Genomic DNA, 18,642 nt, shown 5'->3' on the forward strand with positions numbered 1-18,642 from the left:
TCTTTCACCAGAAGTGCTACCAACAGGAAGCACTGGAGAGAGTTAGGTGGCTGGGGCTGCCACTGTTAACAGCTGTCCAGCAAAGAGGTGGATGAGTCCTAATCAGGGGATCAAGCTTTTAGTTAAAGCTTTGGTTTCTACAATTAAAATTAAATTAAAAGGAATTTTTTAAATTAAAAAAAATCTCACAATTTACATCTGTGAATACTCCAAGGGACCCTGACACACAATGATTGACTTCAGAATAGTTTGAATGATAAGCTTCCTACTCTCTAAAAACAAACTCTCCTGATTTTTCATAGCTAATTTGTGGTCATTGGTAGAATCAACAAATATTCGTTGACCCACTTACATTGCTCAGTACAAAAATCCTAAAGTATTCTATGCTTTATCTCATTCTGTCATCACCATTTAAATTCATCAGCAAATCCTTTTGGTGTCACCTCCAAAAAATATTAAGTCCAGCAAAGTCCACCTCAAAAAAAAAAAAAATGTCAAGCTAGCACTTGTTAAGATCTTTACTGCTGAAAACTTTACTCAGGTCTTACCATAGGCTTTCTCCCTGGTCTCCTTGCCACCATTTTGCCCCATCGAGTCCTTTCTCCACTGGGTAGCTGGAGTGATTTTCCTGGAGTATTAATCTATGGTTTAAACTCTCTAAGGTGGCTTCCCATTGCACTCAAACCTCACCATGACCTCTGGCCAGACATGATCTGCCAACTTCTCTGAGGTCTCTATTAATCATATTTCCTTTTCTTCACCAGCCTTCAAACTAGCTTCGTCTTTGACCTTCGTGCATACTGAGCTTGATTCTGTCTGAATATGCACTTTTCTTTTTACTTTATTCTCCTAGACCTTCATGTGACATTGCCTTGATGATTTGGGGTTCCTTTGAGTCACTTCCCCTGAATTATCATCACTAAACGCACCTCTCCATCTTTCCCACCAGTCACCTCTTGTCCTGTTGCCCAATGTATTTCCCTCAAGAACTTTTTACTTTTACTATAATTTGATCACTTTTTGGTTCACATGCTCTTTTACCATGATCTTCCACTACCTATAAGCTCTGGGAGCATAGGAATATTTTTTATCTTCTTCCAACCTTATGCCCCATGCCTGCACATAATAGGCAGTGGATCAACATCCACATAGAGCAGCTAATTCTGTTTCATGACTATGATTCAAATTTCCCTCAGTTTCTGCTATTTTAATTCATCTTGTCTTTGCTACCCATGTGGTATGTCATGAAATTCAGTTCAGCATCCTTCTAACCACCCAGCCACCCACGAAATAGTTCCTGAACATATGTGTGCCAGATTTCAGGGCACTGTGAACTCTGATAATTTGTCCATTCTCTTCCAGACCTGTGTCGTGAGTCAGTGAGTGCTTTCAATGGTGGACACTACTCTTAGTGCCATGGCTACATTGGGAATCAGGAAAAGATGGGCTGAGCTCTTGAGGGAGCCCACAGCCTAGCACTTTGATTCTCTCCTGGCAGAAAAGAGATTCTTGACACCTCTGTAGCCACATCATGCATTCCTTCACTGCGGGAGATGGAGGTGGTCATTGAGCTTGCATCTTCCTATTGCCCTTGGGGTTGCTGTTTTCTTACTCTAGCTGGTAACCCTCCCAGATCAGCATTTTACAGTGTTTCCAGGGACAGTAGCTGTCTGGCTGCTCAGATGGTATGTTCACACTGCTTAGAGAGTGAGTCATGTTCAAAGCAGCACTTGAATCAGAGTCTACATTTTAAGTGGTGCCCTTTTCATCATAGAGCAGAATGTAGTAGTATTTTGTCCACTGCATTAGACTATCAGCATTTGTAGAAGTATCTTTCCTGGAAACTCTTTATAAGACAATGCCTTATTTCTCATGCATTCACTGTAAAGCTTATTATGCTTTTTTTCCATAACATTGACCTCTAATTGATACATTTCTCCCCTTTTCACTATGCCTCTCTATAAATATTTCACTATCTTTCTTTCCATCCATCTATCCATCGATCCATCGATCCATCAATCTATCCATCCATCTCTCCATCCCTCCTTCTACATACCTATTCACCTATCTACCTAATTACCTACCAATCAACCATCATTGTTGTATATTTAACATCCTGCAGCCCATTTCTAGAATGGATTTTTTTCCACCATGTTCCTCTAGCCTAGAACAGTGCTTGATACGTGGTTGGCATTCAGTAAAGATTTGTTAATCAAGGAATGAACTTAATGCTTAGAGAAAGACTATTATGAATATTTTCCCCCAAGACACAATCAATAGATTATTACTCTGGATTTAAATTTACAGATGATGAAGAGACAAACCACCTTTCATTAACATCACTGTATAAAAAATGAGCCTATAATTTCCATGTTGGGTAGCCACAAACCTCAGGGTCTAGCTGTAGGTCATGCCATAGACACTTTGACGGTAGCTGCTTGGACTTCAAATATAAAATCTGAGATCTGATATGTTTTGTTATAACTCACATAGTGCCCCATGTAAGTGGGGGTGACAAGAGGTAAGACCAGAAAGTGCTCTGGGACCATGGCCTTTACTGTTCTGCTGCATATATGTGTTCACGACTTGCTAATATTTTGTGGTCCCCTTTATCACGGGAAGCTTCCTAGTGACTTTTTCCCTAGGGTGGAGTTACAAGGCCAGGAGAGGAATTCTTCACTTCCCTTTGTTTGGTATGCAGCCTCTACCTTGTACAGAAGGGGCAGGTGTAGAGGGGAGGGATCTCTGTGCCAAGTGCTGGGTGTGGCTAGGTTCATGTGGAAGCTTTCATGGAGTTCAGGAGGAACATTCATGGCCAAGATGGTGCAAGTCCACCAGAAGAAGATTGGCCAGCATCACACACTCCTCTGAGTTGAGGGTGAAGGAGACAAGTGATGGTTCTCTATTCCCTTTCACCCCAGCACAGCCCTCTGTTTTCTTGGGGAGGGGGCTTTAGGGTTATAGGAAGGCTCTGTGCTGTGAAAGAATAGTAAGGATGGTTGCAGTATGGAAGGGAGGCTAAGGGTGTAAGATCTAAGATCTGTGCTCTAAATTAACCCTTTGAGCCACACCTGAGAGAGAACTTACCATCTGCTCAGCTGGCTGTACCCCTGCAGCCTCCAAACCTCCCAACTCTTCGGTTCTGTGACTGACACATTCCTTAACCTCTCTGAGCCCCAGTTTCCTCTTTTATCCTCATCAGAGAGTTATCTGAGGACCAAACAAGTGAACACAGATAAAGGTGCAAGAACAGTGCTTGATACAAAGTATGCCCCAGAGATGCATCTGTGAAAGGGAAGCATAAGAAAAAGGTAAGCATCTGCCAGCCAGACTGGCTTTTTCCCTCATTCCATTCATCTTTCAACTCCTGTTCAGCTGCTTGTATCAGGAGAGGGACTGACTGCATGCAGTATGTGCTGTGTTTGGTGTTGTTTACTTTGTTCTGTGATTTTTGCAAAGTGATGGACTGGTTTTGGTTCACTTGGGCATAAGCAAACATGGCAGATTCCTGCTATGAGCCCCACTTATCTGATTAGGGGGCAGTGGGAGCATCATTATGTTCTGGAAAGAAATGTCTTTGTGCCCAAAAGATGGACATTCCTTTTGGGCAGATGTTTAGCTGCAGTGGTGGTAAGGTGCTGGGCTCCTTATGTATTGATAGTCTATGGCAACACTATGGATCCTCTTTCCAAGGACATAGGCAGTGACCTGCAATTCACTTCTGGAGCAATGTGAGGCTTAACTACATGAAAGGAATGCTCATCTCCAGCTGCCAGAGACTCCCACTTTCCTCCTTACATTTCTGGAACGATTCATGTTAGATCTTCATTACTGCTACATTCAAGCTTGATGGACACAAGGGAGGTGACTCACCTCTTTGCTTCCTTCCACACTATTAAAGAGTGCTATTTCTGAGCACCTCTCTTGGAAGCCCAAATGTAAACAACAAGACTAATGAAACATTTCTATGACCATGCTAAATCATTTCTAATAGCCTTATTCTCTATTGATCTGGAAATAAAAAGAAATTGGACAGAAAGACTCCATGGAGCAATCGAGTGTAAGGATTTAGAGACCCCCTGGACAGGGAGTAAGAAGAGGACAGAATCCCCAATTAACACACAGGTAAAGATTTGTACAGACTTTTCACCAAAGAAGATGGGAAATAGGCACATGAAAAGACGCTTGATGTGGCTGCGTCACTGTAATAGGCTGATTTTGAGTCCTTTGGGTATAAACCGAGGAGTGGGATAGCTGGGTCAAGTGGTGGTTCCATTCCAAGTTTTCTGAGGAATCTCCATAGTGCTTTCCATAATGGTTACACCAATTTGCAGTCCCACCAGCAATGTATGAGTGTACCTTTTCCCCACATCCTTGCCAACATTTATTGTTGCTTATGTTCTTGATAATTTCCATTCTGCCAATCCCAACAAACCAAAGGCTGGATGTTTTCTCTTATATGCAGATGCCAATTCACAATGGGGAGGGGGTGTCTAGAGAAGAATAGAGTTACTTTGGATTAGGTAGAGGGGAGTAAAGAAAGGGGAGGGGTGGGGAGGTAGAAAGGATAGTAGAATGAATCAAACATTATATGACTACACGGTGTGATTCTACATGATGTACAACCAGAAACAAGAATGAGAAATTATACTCCATTTATGTGGGATGTGTCAAAGTGCATTCCACTGTCATGTATAACTAATTAGAACAAATAGCCAAAAAGAAAATAGAAGATTAAGGACCTAGCTTGTTCTAGAAATATATTAAGTATTCTCATACCCTTTTATAAAGTACAAGGTGCATTATGAGTTGTCTACTTATCATGTCTTACCATTTTGCTTTATAGAGCATTTCAATGACTAAATTCTAAAATGAACACTAACATTAAAAATAAAAAGATGCTTGACATCATGATTTGTCAAGGAAATGCAAATTAAGTGTCCAATGAGGTGCTACTCATTTTCACTAGAATGACTAACATGACAACAAAAGAAGAAAGCAAAACAAATAATACCAAGTGCTGGTGGTGATGCAAAGTAACTAGCATCTCACACATTGTTGGTGGGAATACGAAGTGGCTCAGCCACTTTGTAAAGCCGTTTGGTTGTTTCATACCTACCACACAACCCAGTAACCCCTCTTCCAGGTTATTTGCTCCAAAGAAATGAGAGCCTATGTCCACACAAACAGGTCTGGGTGTATTTTACCATCTGTGTGATACTTGCCCAGGGAAAGTAGCCATTGAAGCAGCATGTAATACTGCACAGGCTTTGCTCAATAGTCATTTATCTCTGTGTAATAACCAGGGACACAAAGCTACGAATTTGGGGGTAGAACTGATCAAAGTCTTATCTTTAAGGAGAAGAAATAAATGGGGGGGGGTGGTTCTTGATTAAACATAAGCCAGTTGGACACCTGATTCTTTCACCAGCATGGTTGGTCAGATTTTTTTGTTTGAGGATGCTAAGTGGAGGCGAGGGGGTGTTGTGGGCAAGGAGACATTCTCTTTTTCTCCCTTTGTGGGATATGTGAATATGAGACCTAAGACGGCTACAACCATTTTCTGCTGTGAAAGAAAACTAGTCTGAAGAAAGGGGACAGAAGACATGAGAGGAAAACAGCAATGGGGCAGGAGCCCGACCACATCATACCTGATAACCATTTTCCTCTGTATTTTTCAAAAGACACTAAGAAATCTCCTTCCTTTAAGAAGCCCAGTAGGAGGTTTTGTTTTGTTATTTGTTTTTGGTTACCTGAAACTGAAAGCCTCAGAGCTAATCTAAATGTAGATCTCAGAATGGATATGATTTTAGGAGATATTTCAAAGAAGTAGAACAAGCCAGAAACAAGTTCTATGAGCCAAAGTCAAAGCCAACCCAGAGATGTGGGATGGAGATGTAGAGGCAGAGCCGGGCAGAGCTGGGCGGGTGACCTTAATGGAACTTTGGGCCTGGGAACAACAGTATGTGTTAAGAAGATCAGGTGTGAGGCCCTGCCAAGACCTGGCCTTGGAAGAAGGGGGTGAGGGGCAGCCAGGGAAAAGAGGCTACCAGGAGGCGGTGAGGAAGGCTGCCTCAGGCAGATGGACAGTTAGAGGACTGAGGCATCAAAAGAAAGCCGTTCGTGCCGTGGGACTGCCTGTCCTCTAGGCCAGGGCATTAGTCAGCTTTCCACCCCAGTGACCAAAATACCTGACAAGAACAACTCAGAAGAAGAAAAGTCTATTTTGGTTGATGGTTTCAGAGGTCCAGGCTGTGGATGACCAACTCCATGACTCTGGGCCTGAGGTGAGGCAGGACATCATGGAGAAAGGGTGTGGTGGAGAAAAGCTGTCCAGTTTATGGCAGCCAGGAAGGTGAGAGAAGGGAAGAGAGAGAGGAGAGAGAAGACAGGGACAAAACAGAATTCCCAAAGGCATGCTTCTAGTGACCTCCTTCCTCTAGCCATGCCCATCTGCCTGCAGTTACCACCCAGGAACAAGGTTAAATTATTAATCCATCAAATGGATTAATCCATCAAATGGATTAATCCCCTGGGATGAGGTTACAGCTCCCAGGACCTCACTGTTTCACCTCTGAACATTCCTACATTGCCACATGTACTTTTCATGGGATATTTCATATCCAACCCACAACAGCCAGCATTGTTCTAAGAACTGGAGCAGAGCTGAGCCTGCAGGTGGAGTTCAAGCAGGCTTAGCAGCTCTTGGGATTCAGCTGGTCTGGCACTGCAGCTGGGGATCTGCCTTCTAACAGGGACCTGCCTGTAGCCATAGGCAGTATGTAGAAGACACCTGGAGCAACTCCATTTTCCTAGGGGATAGAACCAATGGCCACTCTGGCTGGACATGACCCTGACCTTGGTTCACTTCTGTACCACACATTTGGCTTTCTTGTCACTCACAGGACCAAAATATCAGAGCATCATGCTTCCTGGGTACCATCAGCCCCTATTTATAGGTTTGTCAGCTAGTGGTGTGAGCGATTCAGCCTCTTTTTCCTCAGTTCCCAGCCTCTTGGGGAATCTGGAAAATTCCCAGAATTAGGATATGATAGGTGATGAGTTGAAAATGATGGCTGTGACTTGAGGCGTGCAGGGTAAACTGGTGTGGGTCTTCTACTGCGTATAGTCTGAATTTTCCATGTATTTGATGGAAGCAAGAGCCTTGCTGTGGGAGATTCCATATGATTATAAGAGAAGCTTCTAGATTCACCTTGGCTGTGCTGAATACTTCTATCATTGATTCTGGGTCTTCATTCTTTGTATTGCCCCCAGATCCTATACCCTAAACTTCTAAAAAAACCCCACAGAATCTCAGGATAATCATAAGACTATCATAATGAATCTAGAGATTTATTAAGTTTAAGTTTCCCTATACTGAAAGAGAAATGATTCTGCCCTCAGCAGATGTGTCAACTTTAGTCTTAACCACCTCATTGGACTCTTGGTATCCATTTATTGGCCTGTCTATAAGAATAAAGTTACTTTAAAATTCAATGGGTGTATTTCTTAAAACATTTGAGTGCCACTCAATGGGTGTATCATGGGGTATTGAGTGTATTATCTTCACATGCATGGAGCTTAACAAATAAATGGTAGTTGTTATTCTTCACATTAGAGAAAATTCTCTAAATGCAAGATGGTCTGGCCCCAGACTCTTAATGGCCTGGTACTAATGCTTGTGTTTCCTCCAGTAGAATTGAAGATAAAATCCAACAGGTATCTTGTTTTAAAGCCATAGTCTTGAGTTTGCAGTAAACAGTTATGGGTCCACTCCTGTCTCCCCAGCTTACCATTTCAGATCTTTGTAACTGCTGAACTCTAGATTTATTTGCTGAGGGATTTCTCTGGGCCCCCAAATCTCCTCTGTCTGTGCTCAGCAGGCTGGAAGGCTGGGAAATTCGTTCATTAAGAGGAATCCTTAACCAATAACTGATGGGAGTTGGTGGATAATACCCAGCTCCTCCACCCCTTACAAGGAGGTCCCTTAAACAGCGGGGTACCACATTCTTTCCTAATTCTCACAGAAGGATCAAATCCTAGTGGCCGCAGTGATAATTTCCTTTCTAACACACTCTCATTGGTTGCCTTTTCTTCCTTGTCTCCCTTACTCCAGGTCTTTCTGGAGTTTCCTGGGATCACCTTTCAGATGAATTACTTGTACTGAAGCCCTTGTTTAGAATCTCCTTTAGGGGATACCCAAATGAAGGCAGATTTTGATTCAGATAGGAAACCTTTGGGTGCGTCTAAGTTTTGTGTAAATGATCCAGCAGAGATAGGGTGTTATTTGAAGAAAAACAAGCCTCACCAAGATTAGATGGACCTCGCCAAAGAACATCAGGCACATTAGGGGGATGCCAGGAGCTGATGTGGGAGCTCTTTATAATAAACTGGAGCCATCTGCCGACCTATAATAACTGGAATATGAAAGTCCTAATCTGGGATGTAGTTAAACTGTTTACTCTCTGTTTGTGGTTATGTATTTAAAGCTTAACATGCTCGGAATGGTGGATTTAAATTCATAAGCACATTGTTTTACAAAATTGGCATGAAGCCCTTTCAATGCAATATGCAAAATACATTAGTAGGTTGCATCCAGAGCTTTGTGTTTTCTCTTTGTCCTTATTATTTTTTGTTTTTATATAAAGAAAACTGGTAGGACCACAGTCCTGCAAAATGCCTTGTGAGGATGCCAAGAACCACTCTCTAAGCCACTTTCTAAGAAGCAATTTCCTTCCTGTCCCATAAAACTCCCCAAAGCACCTTAGGCGAACACTGAAGCATTGGGTATGTTTGCAAACTGCAAATACAGCAGACATTTAATTACACCGAATTCATCAAAACCCTAATTGAGACAGGAGCTCAAACCTTACAGCTTAATTACTTTAATTTCAGATGGGTAACAGACTTCGTCCTGTACTGCCCTTTATGCCGAAATGCTTAAAGAGAGGCCCACGGGCGCTCACTGGTAATTCTCCCAACCAAATGAAAGTGCAGATCAACATAAATAATAATGCTAAGTGAGACCCATGATTGGATTTATTAATCACTTCAATTCCCAGTTTCCGTCCTTTGCTGTAATATTCCGCTGCACCAGTTTTATTGCCTGGGAGGGTTCCTCAATGTGGGGAGGTGGGCAACTTTCATTGCTTACTAATTTTTTCGGTTCCATCCACTGATCAGACAGCACAGAAGGAAGCACCGGTCCTTTGAGATTCTCCTTCTACCAACATCTCTTCATTTGCATTTAGAAGACCTTCTCCTTGACCTTCCCTTTCCTTCTTACCACACATCCTTGGGAAACCCTGGAGGCCTGTTAGAGAATTCCACCAACAGGTGGTTCAATCATCACAGTGACCTACTGTGGAATTTGGCAGCCAGGACCACCTTTATTGGTATTCTGGCTATTGAAAATGGTACCCAACTTGTGTTGGCTTACTGTGTGGGCCAGGTGCTATTAATATTGAACTTGCTAGATTTCAACCTTATGGCAATGTTGGGAAGAAGATGAATTTATACCCACTCTATAGGTAAGAAAATGGAGGCAGATAGAGCTGAAGTCACTTCTTCAAGGTCTCATAGTGAGTAAATGACAGAGTCAGGAACTCCCAGGCCAGTCTGATCACCCCAGGCCATGGTACTTCCAAAAGATCATTTCGCTTCCTCTAAAAAGTGTTTAGGGATTTCACAAAACCCTAAAAGAGAGAACTGGATGGCTTTGAAAATCTCCAAGTGGGCACAGGATGAGGAAATTCAGAAGAAAGGGCTGGCACCCAGAATCATGGTGTGGGCTGCTTTGAACAATGATTCTGGTTACTTCTCCTCACAAGTGTGTGGGGTTATGAATAAACTGGCAAAGACCTCTGGAGGGATAGAGTGACAGATCCCAGCGTTTGCTGACATGCAGGCAGCCACATGCCTTTGACGCAGGTGTTCCAACCAAGCTGGTGATGAACTGAGTTGCTGAAGAATTATGCACCCACGTGAATTCAAGCCATTTCATAAGTGATTAGTGACACTGACTAGACACCGCCCCGTCATTTGTCTCATTTCTTTACATTATCTCTCCCCCTTTGGGCTTGCTTTTGAATTAAGCTCCAGGTACAAATGACTAACGAACAACACCAATAACGGCCAGGCTAATAATCATACTGCTAATGGTGACATTGCTAATTAAGAGAGTGCTAACAGCAACAGACTCTACTGGTGTGACTATTCATCTCTGCAAGGCAATGAGGTCTCCAAGCAGAGGACAGTCAGGGGAGAGTGACTGGCACTGAAGGCAATGATGGAGACTCATTGTTTTTTTTTTTTTTTTGGTGTTAACCACATAGGTATGAGAATTTAAAAACACTGTAAGATGGGTCCAGAAAAATCTAAGACAACAGATTTTTGAGCAAAAGGATGAGAAAACAGAAAACACTGTCTGGTGAGTTGAGCAGAGCTCAATGATCAAGAACAGGAACAGCTGTCCAGGAGTCCCTTGTTAGAAGGAATTTGTCCACTTGGGGGCCCTGGAGCTAATTCCTGATGAGATCAAAGGGTCCCATTTGCCCATCACTCAGGAGTGACTATACACCAGGCATCCGGGACAGATCCATCCATGTAAAGATGGTGGTGGTAAAAGTGGGCCATATAAAAGAGCAACGGTGTGCTGCAGTATACACGAGGTGGAGACACCGGAGTCAGCGTTAGAGATGGGCAGCCTGGGGTGCCCCAGCTGGCTGCTGAAAAATGGAACAGCCTGGTAAAGAGTATATTGAAAGGTTGGAAGGTGCATTCCTTAGCCTCTTAGGATTAACAAGTTTCTCAATTTTATAAGTGGAGCCTCCTCAATGGAATTCTTGAAGTTGCTTTCTTTTTTTTTTTTTTTCCTAGAAGACACTGAGCCTTGGGTGTTTGGGCAGGGAGTTCAGGATTATAGTTCTTCTGAACAAAGTCCCTGTGGAGTCACAAAATCTGCACACCTTTGGTACTGCTCCAACACACTGTGCCCATCGCCACTCAGGAGCCTCACATTTTGGTTAACTTCTAAGAAATTCCCCAAACGGAACCAGTGTACATAAAGGAAACAGATCCTTATGATTCCCTAGTAGTGGGATAATCTCCTTAGCTAAAAGGGAGGTCTGTGAAGCTCCTCAGAACCTCAAAATCTAGCTAAAGCAGACATGGAAATAAAATGCTCCTCTCTGTCCCTATAAAAAGAAAAGCTGGGTCCTAAACTGTTTTTTGGTCGATGATATTCCAGCCCTCTGTCTCTCCCATTTATTTTATTTTCTCTCAAGCAAAACCAGATCTAAAATTGTTTGAAGTCATTCTAGCTCAGATCAGTAACCCATCAAAATGAGTGGGACACATTCAGATTTGTGACTTGCGTCTTTCAGTCTGGTTAATTATTTATGTGGACTCGGGGATTCTGAATCCCATTCTGCTGGAGACATTTCAATAAGGATGGCTTGACAGTGTCTAGTTCCCACAGGTTCAGCCTCCTAAGGTGTGAGGCCCCTCAATCACCACTGGCCAAGTCTGCTGCTGGGCCTCATTGTGAGTTGGGAGCCCAAAAGGACCATCTTGTGCCTCAACTTTGCCTCCTCTTCTCCAGATGCTTTGTTCCTTCATCATGAGGAGCTGTCCGTCTTACCTGCCCTGCGAAGAGCCCACAGACGCCAATGATGCACAGGATATTGAACACGGCTGAGCCCACGATGGTGCCAACTCCTACGTCACCCTTGGTGATGAAGACCCCTGAAATACAGATCCCATGTCAGCCTGCTTGGGGTGGCCCAGTTGAATTCCAAGGTGGACCTGGGGGCTTTCATAACTGCTAGACTGTTCTCAGGATCTGTAGGAAACAGCCAAGGGTCGGAGGGAGCTTCCTAATCTACAGAGTGGAGACTATCCCACGGGAGCATCGGTCTAGGGTCAGGGACACATTCATGCATGGCCAAAGCATCATTTAAATAAAATAGCTGGGACGTTGATATTCGGCTCGGGGCCCTGGACTCTTCTTTCCTTTTACTGGAAAGAAAACCCTGGCCTAGGTCATTTGTCCCCAGTGCCCCCTCTCCCTTTTTGTCTCAGATAGGAAAGAGCTGAAATCACCTACCTATGACTGACGTGAACAGCTCTGGGGCCGAGCTGCCTGCTGCCATAAATGTGGCCCCTGCCACATCTTCGCTGAGGTGCAGGCGCTACAGAGGAGCAAAGACAAAGCACAGGTGAGTTTGGATTCTACCTGAGAACAGAGGTGACGGTGACTCTGAGGTCCCAGGTCCCGAGAAGGCCAGGACTAGGGTCTCAGTGAAACCTGGGGGCTGAGTTCAGTCCTGCTCAGCCTCCTTCCCATCCTCCCAGAGCTGGATCACTCCTGCTGGACCCCTTGGTGGACCCAAACTCCTCTTAGCATCCTCCTCACAGGAGGGCTCCCAAATCCAAGTGCCCCAGGGGCCATGCCGATGACAGGAAGGCGTGGAGTGGGTGGCGTGGGGTCACAGTGGATGACGGGCTCAAGGCATTGAGGGGCATTCACCTCCAACCTGACAGCAGCATTGCCAGTTCCCTCAGTGTTGCCAGATATTTTGATTTTAAAATAGAGGCCAATAATCCAGATTTATATGCAAAATATCCTGATTTTTTTTTTTTTTGCAATGCTTTGATGATCTTGGGAAAAATAAGGTTCATGGCCACCAGTTTGTGAGCTTTCATTCTGAGGCTTAAAGGAGGCTGCTGGTGTGTGTGTGTGTGTGTGTGTGTGTGTGTGTGTGTGTGTGTGTAGGTCACCTTCCTGCAACTCTCTCCCCAACCTTGATGGGGTCCTCAAACCCTGGGTGTTAGAGCAAGAGTGGGGGCTTGAGATGGGGAAAGGTGATGAGGTATCTGCTCTGCTGAGGTCTATACAACACTCTCCAGGTCACCCTGCCTGTTAAACCAAAAGGTGATTTGCAAGAAGACAAGACAAATACACATTAGAGCATGTTTAGCTTTTCTGCCTTCTCTCATGATCCAGAAAGTAAGCTACTGGCTGGCAGAATGTAGCCAGTTCTGTCCTGGAGTTCCAGCAAAGACATGCCAGTCTGGAATGCCATTCCCAGATACACCAGTGGCTGCATTTCCTTGCTCAGCCATAGAGGGGCAGCATGGCCTTGATGGAGGTTGTGGATCCACTGCTTGCTGGATCCGCAACGGACTGAAGCAGGAGTCCTGGTTAAACAATTTTATCTGGCATCCTAGGTCCCTAGGTCCCTTCGCTCTGGACTCAGTAGCTAAACACAGAGTATTGAGGAGACTCCAACATGGAACCTCAGCACTGAAAGCTGTGCCTGGAGGGATACCTGAATACTCCAGTTGCAATGAGGCAGGAGACTAAGGAAGGCAGCCTGACTCAGAGCCTGGGCTCCCTGGGTGGCTTGCCTTGCCCAGACTCACCATGAGCTACAAGCCTTGCAGTGCTGTGGTTCTTTCCAGGGAGACTCCATGATGGCATTAGCTGTAGCCTTCCAAGCTTGGGTTCATAGCCTATTACTCTCTTGCCTTCCTTCAGTCCATTGTTTGTTTCTTCTTCCACATGCTCTTCTATTTCTCACTCTCTCTTCCCTAATTCACTCTAGTACTGGCAACATCTCACTGGACTCTTAGAATTACCACACAAGGGGTCTTCTTGCCTCTGAACTTCCAAATACCACAACCAAGTCATGGAAAGTCTTCCCCGGCTCCCGTGAGCATGGAATAATTTCTAACACCCGAGCCTGAAATACAGGCTCCCTCTGACCTGATTCAAGCCCCTGTTCTCCCTCTCTTGGTTCAGTGGCTCAGACTCTCTCTGACCATATTTTTTTTCTTAAAATGCTTTGCCAACGAGACCTGCCCTCCAAGCGTAAGCTCTTCCTGGTGTTCCAGGCAGAATCCATCTCTCTCCCTTTTCTCTCTGCACTGTCCAATTATCCACAACTTCACCCAACCCTCTGTGTATCCAGGAAGATTGGCTTTAGGAACCCCTGTGGACACTAAAATTCTTAGCTGCCAAGTTCCTTATATAAATCAGTGCAGCATTTGCATATAGCCTACACACATTCTCCAGCCTACGGTAAATCATCTCTGGGTTACTTAGAATTCCCAAAACAATGTAAATGTTATGTAAATAATTGTTATACTGTATTATTTAGGGAATAATGACAAGAAAAAGTGTCTGTACATGTTCAGCACAGATGCAATATTTTTCTTGAATATTTTTGATCTGAATTTGAATACTTGGATATGAAACCTGAAGACACACTGGGCTGACTTTATCATCCTGGAGCCTGTCTGTGTCCTGTAAGCTCTGGGATGGCAAGGCCCATGCTGGAACTCATCAGTTACCTCCGAAGCCTTAGGCATAGAGCTTGGCCTGGGCAGAGCCCAGTTCAGTGTTTGTAATACATGGGATGGACCATGCCCCATGACCCAAGGGCATCACTCAAGGATCAGATGGTCCCTAGAAACCTCAACCTGGCCCTGAGAGCCTTCTCACCCTCCTCATTCAACATTATCTTCTCTCCATAAGCCTCTGCTTGACCCAAGGATGCCATTGCTGGGGTCCTTCACCTCACTGGACTTTTGCTCACTTTAGTTGTCTTTGAAACACCTCTTTTCCTTCTTTACCTCCTCAGTGCAGCTGAGTCTCTACCCTCCATGGACATTGGATCACTCAACACTCTGGACACCTTCATGTGTCCCATGATGAACCTCCTGGATGTCCAAAATCTAAGGACTGCTAATCCACACAGGGGAAAGGCAGGTGATAAGGGTGACATGAAGCAGGAACTTTGCAGACGCCAAGGCCTGACCCACCACTTGCTTGTGAGATCATCATGCGTATCCTTCTTTTCTTTCCTATTCCTTGTCTCCCTCAACCTCCTGGAGATTTAGAATCTACCCCTCAGCTGTGATTTACTGAATAATATGAATTTCTTGCATAAGTCATATTCACAAAAGCTGCAAACAACATCTTTTTGAGTTTCTCTCCCCACCCTCAGTTTTAGTCTATGGGCAACTACTGACTACACACTACCACATTCCTCAAGGCAGAAGAGGGAGAGCCAAGGTAATACACAGAGGCCTGGCCCAGAAAGCCCTCTAGGCCACTGTGCATGGACCAGCACTGTGGTTCCTAATCTGGCAAGAAAATTTAGCTCCAGAGAGAACTGATCACAGTTCTCTGAGAAGATGTAAACATGGGATCTCTGAAAAGCTGTAACTCTGTCCCTAACCCACCACCATTCACAGACATGATGTTTGTTGAACAAGTAAGGTTGTCTAAAGTCCACAGAGCCACACTCTCTCTCAGGGAGACATGTACCCTCTCTTGTTATATTGATCTTGTTATAATAGACTTAGGCAGTGGGAGCAGGGAGAGCTTGGGAAAGGGGTCCCTTTTCTGTGACCATCCCTCCTGGGTGCCTATGGGCCCTGGAGTTGGAGCCAATATTGACCAAACCATGGCCTGATACAAGCTTATCTCTGCAGTTGAGTGGCAACAAGCATGAAGGCTCCAAGGAGCTCAAGCCACCTTGGGTTCAGATCATGACTCTACCCCTAGCTAGCTGTGAGTCCTGGGGAAAGATACTCAATGTCCCTGAGCTCTGACTTCTTTGTTCCTAACTCACCTGGTAGAGTTTGAGGAATGATTAAAGAGACAATGAGCACATTCACACCATACTCACTTAGTAATTGAGCCAGTTTCCAGCCCATCAAGGATTGAAGAGAAATAATAATTTCCCCTCATTAAACATTTTCTTTCTTTTCTTCCCATCTTAACCTTTTCCTTAAAAAACTCACCCCTGTCCTCTTTTTCTGCCATTTGACAGCTCTTTGATTGCTTCTCCCTATAAGGGCATGTGCATTCTTGCTGGCAAGTTCTATGGATTTCTTCAATTAAGTCGAATCCATGATGACAACTGCATATATACTTACAGATCATAACAGCTTTGCTATTAACAGTAAGAAAGTTGCATGGGAACGAGACAGAGTGATTTTTTCTTTGCATAAAAAATAAACCCTAAACATTGGGAGAGTCAACTCTCAAAGAGTCTTGGGTTCCACATCCACAGATTCAACCAACCTCAGATGGAAAATATTCAGGAAAAATATGGCATTAATATTGCAATTATACTAAACACATGCAGACTTTCCCCCTAGTCATTATTCCCCAAAAAATAAAGTTATGACAACTATTTATGTAGCATCTATGTTATATTGGGTATTTAAGTCATCTAGGGTTGACTTAAAGTACATGGGAGGATGTGTGTAGGTTGTATGCAAATATTATGCCATTTTATATTAAGGATTTGAGCATCCAAGGATTTTGGTATCTGTGGAGATCCTAGAACTAAACTCCCATGGATACTGAGGGACAACTGTACTTCAGTCAAGTGACCCTGTCCCTGGGCTGAATCACTGTACCAAGGACTTCCATACCTGTGCACCCTACATCTCAGACACCACTTCACTTTCCTTATCCTACTGCCACTTCACAGAGGAAACCCACTTCTGCAACCTCTGCAGGGTTACTGTGGAATAATTATTTGCTTATTTATGCACACAAAGAACTCACAAACTTCCAGGGTGTTGAAGAAGCTGTTTAAGTTAATGGTTTTCTAAGTGTATTTTCCAGACCAGCAGCCTTGGCATTACCTGAGAACTTAGTAAAAATACAAATCCTGGCCCTCTTCTCCCTCATCCCCCAAGGCCTACTGAATCAGATGCTGTGGGGAGGAGGAAGAAAAGGAAGGGGGCCCCAAGCCTTGAGGACGAGTGGCATAAAGAAACTGGAGTTCCGGATGGGCAGTGTCTGGGCGGGAGCCTTTCTGAAAACTGAGATTCTGAATCTGAAACAAGTAAAATAAATAAATAAAATGCAAAGCTTTCAGATAAAGGAAAACTGTACTTCAGAACAGAAAATGGGATGAAAGAGGCAAGAGAATGAGAGAGTTCTAGATAGGCTGAATATTTTTTTGATGAAAGGCATTTGACTTGCTATTCAGCCTGGTGTTCACTGTGATGATTTCTATCAGAGATATTTCCCTGAGCTCTGTGCCCAATTCTTTCATCTCAGTGCCTTTCAGGCCAATGCTCAGAGCATCTCTGTACATATGTAAGAGAGGGTGATTGACAGGGCAGGTTCTCACCCTGCAAGGACCCCATGCAGGTCCACCAAAGCAGCAGAAGGAAATGAGGGAAAGGAAGGTGGGGGAGGGGATAGAAAGGAAAAGCAGGATTTAAATGAGGAAAAGAAAATGGGGGCAGGTCAGAACACAAGTATAGCTGACCCTCCAGATCCCAGGGTTCTGAATTTATGAACTCTACCAATGATAGATCAAAAATGCTTGAAAGAAACTGTGTCTGTACTGTACATGTACAGATTTTTGTCTTCTAGTTATTCCCTAAATAACACAGTATAACACTTGTCTACATAGCATTTGTGATTTATTGGTATTTTAACTAATCTAGGGATGATTTAAAGTATATGAGAATGTAAATATGCATTGTAAATACTGTACCATTTTACACAAGGGACTTGAGCCTCCACTGATCATGGTATCCTCAGGGAGTCCTGGGATCCACCCCCATGGACACCAAGAGACAACTGTATCTGTTATGGCCAAATGGAGCAGGAAAGCTGGCCATGTGGGTTAAAGTCCAGCCTTCTACTGGTGTCATGAAGCCCTCAGTGGATCGATGAAGGTTTTGTGCTAGGGGCTGGGGCTGTGGCTCAGTGGAAGAGCACTTGCCTAGCATGTGCAAGGTGCTGGGTTCGATCCTCAGCACCACATACAAATAAATAAATAAAATAAAGATATTGTGTTCAACTACAACTAAAAAATATTTAAAAAAAGATTTTGTGCTATTACTGTTCTTTCTCAAACAAGTGGAGGCCTGGCATCTAAGACTCCCAGTGGGCAAGGAGGCGGGGACATACTCAGACACAGAGCCCTTTCCAGGTCTCAGTCAGACACAGTGAGAATGCAAAGCATGTACCTCACAGATCTTTTCCAAGGAGGGGACGAAGAAGTCATCACACACAATGGCCAGTGCGTAGAACATGTACATGGCCTGGAAGAGAAGAGAAAGAGTTCACATTACAGTCAGGCAGAGCCAGTGGTGAGGGTCCGGCTACCTTCTGCTTCAATCATGTTCTCTGTTATCATGATCTTAACTCAGAGTAAGTCTTTACCATGCCCACAAGAACCTGTGCGACTTGGCCCAGCTTCTCTGACCTCACTGCTGCCACTCTCTTCCTGTCTATGTCCTCATTCTCCAAGCTTGCAATGGATGCCCACTGCAGGGCCTTTGCACCTGCTGTTCTCCTCTGCCCAGAACCCTCTTCCCCTATAAAACCCTATTGACTCATTCCATGATGTCCTTCAAGTCCCTGTTCAAATATCAACCTAACTCTCCTCCTACCATTTCTCTTTACCCCATTACCTTGCCTTCTTTTCTTTTTGATATATCATACATTAATTTTTCAGTTGCCGGTTTTTCTGTCCAAAAGAACAGGAAGAATGAACTTTATTCTATTGTTATGGTTTGAATATGAGGTGCCCCCTAAAAACTCATGTATGAGACAATGAGGACTGTTCGAGGGTAAAATGTTTAAATTGTGAGAGA

At 44.0% G+C, this 18,642-nt stretch overlaps 1 protein-coding gene across 1 annotated transcript in view; it reads right to left on the bottom strand.

Annotated features, from left to right (window-relative positions):
• Slc24a3 (solute carrier family 24 member 3) overlaps nt 1–18,642 on the bottom strand; it is a 448,141-nt gene that overhangs the window by 128,316 nt on the left and 301,183 nt on the right. The window contains exons 3-5 of the mRNA XM_026400702.2: nt 18,013–18,087; nt 12,107–12,191; nt 11,642–11,745 (exon numbers count right to left, since the gene is read on the bottom strand). Coding sequence (XP_026256487.2) covers nt 11,642–11,745; nt 12,107–12,191; nt 18,013–18,087 — 264 coding nt within the window. The remainder of the gene's footprint in view (nt 1–11,641; nt 11,746–12,106; nt 12,192–18,012; nt 18,088–18,642) is intronic.

Source organism: Urocitellus parryii, chromosome 6 (assembly GCF_045843805.1).
Source record: "Urocitellus parryii isolate mUroPar1 chromosome 6, mUroPar1.hap1, whole genome shotgun sequence".
Taxonomy (NCBI): domain Eukaryota; kingdom Metazoa; phylum Chordata; class Mammalia; order Rodentia; family Sciuridae; genus Urocitellus; species Urocitellus parryii.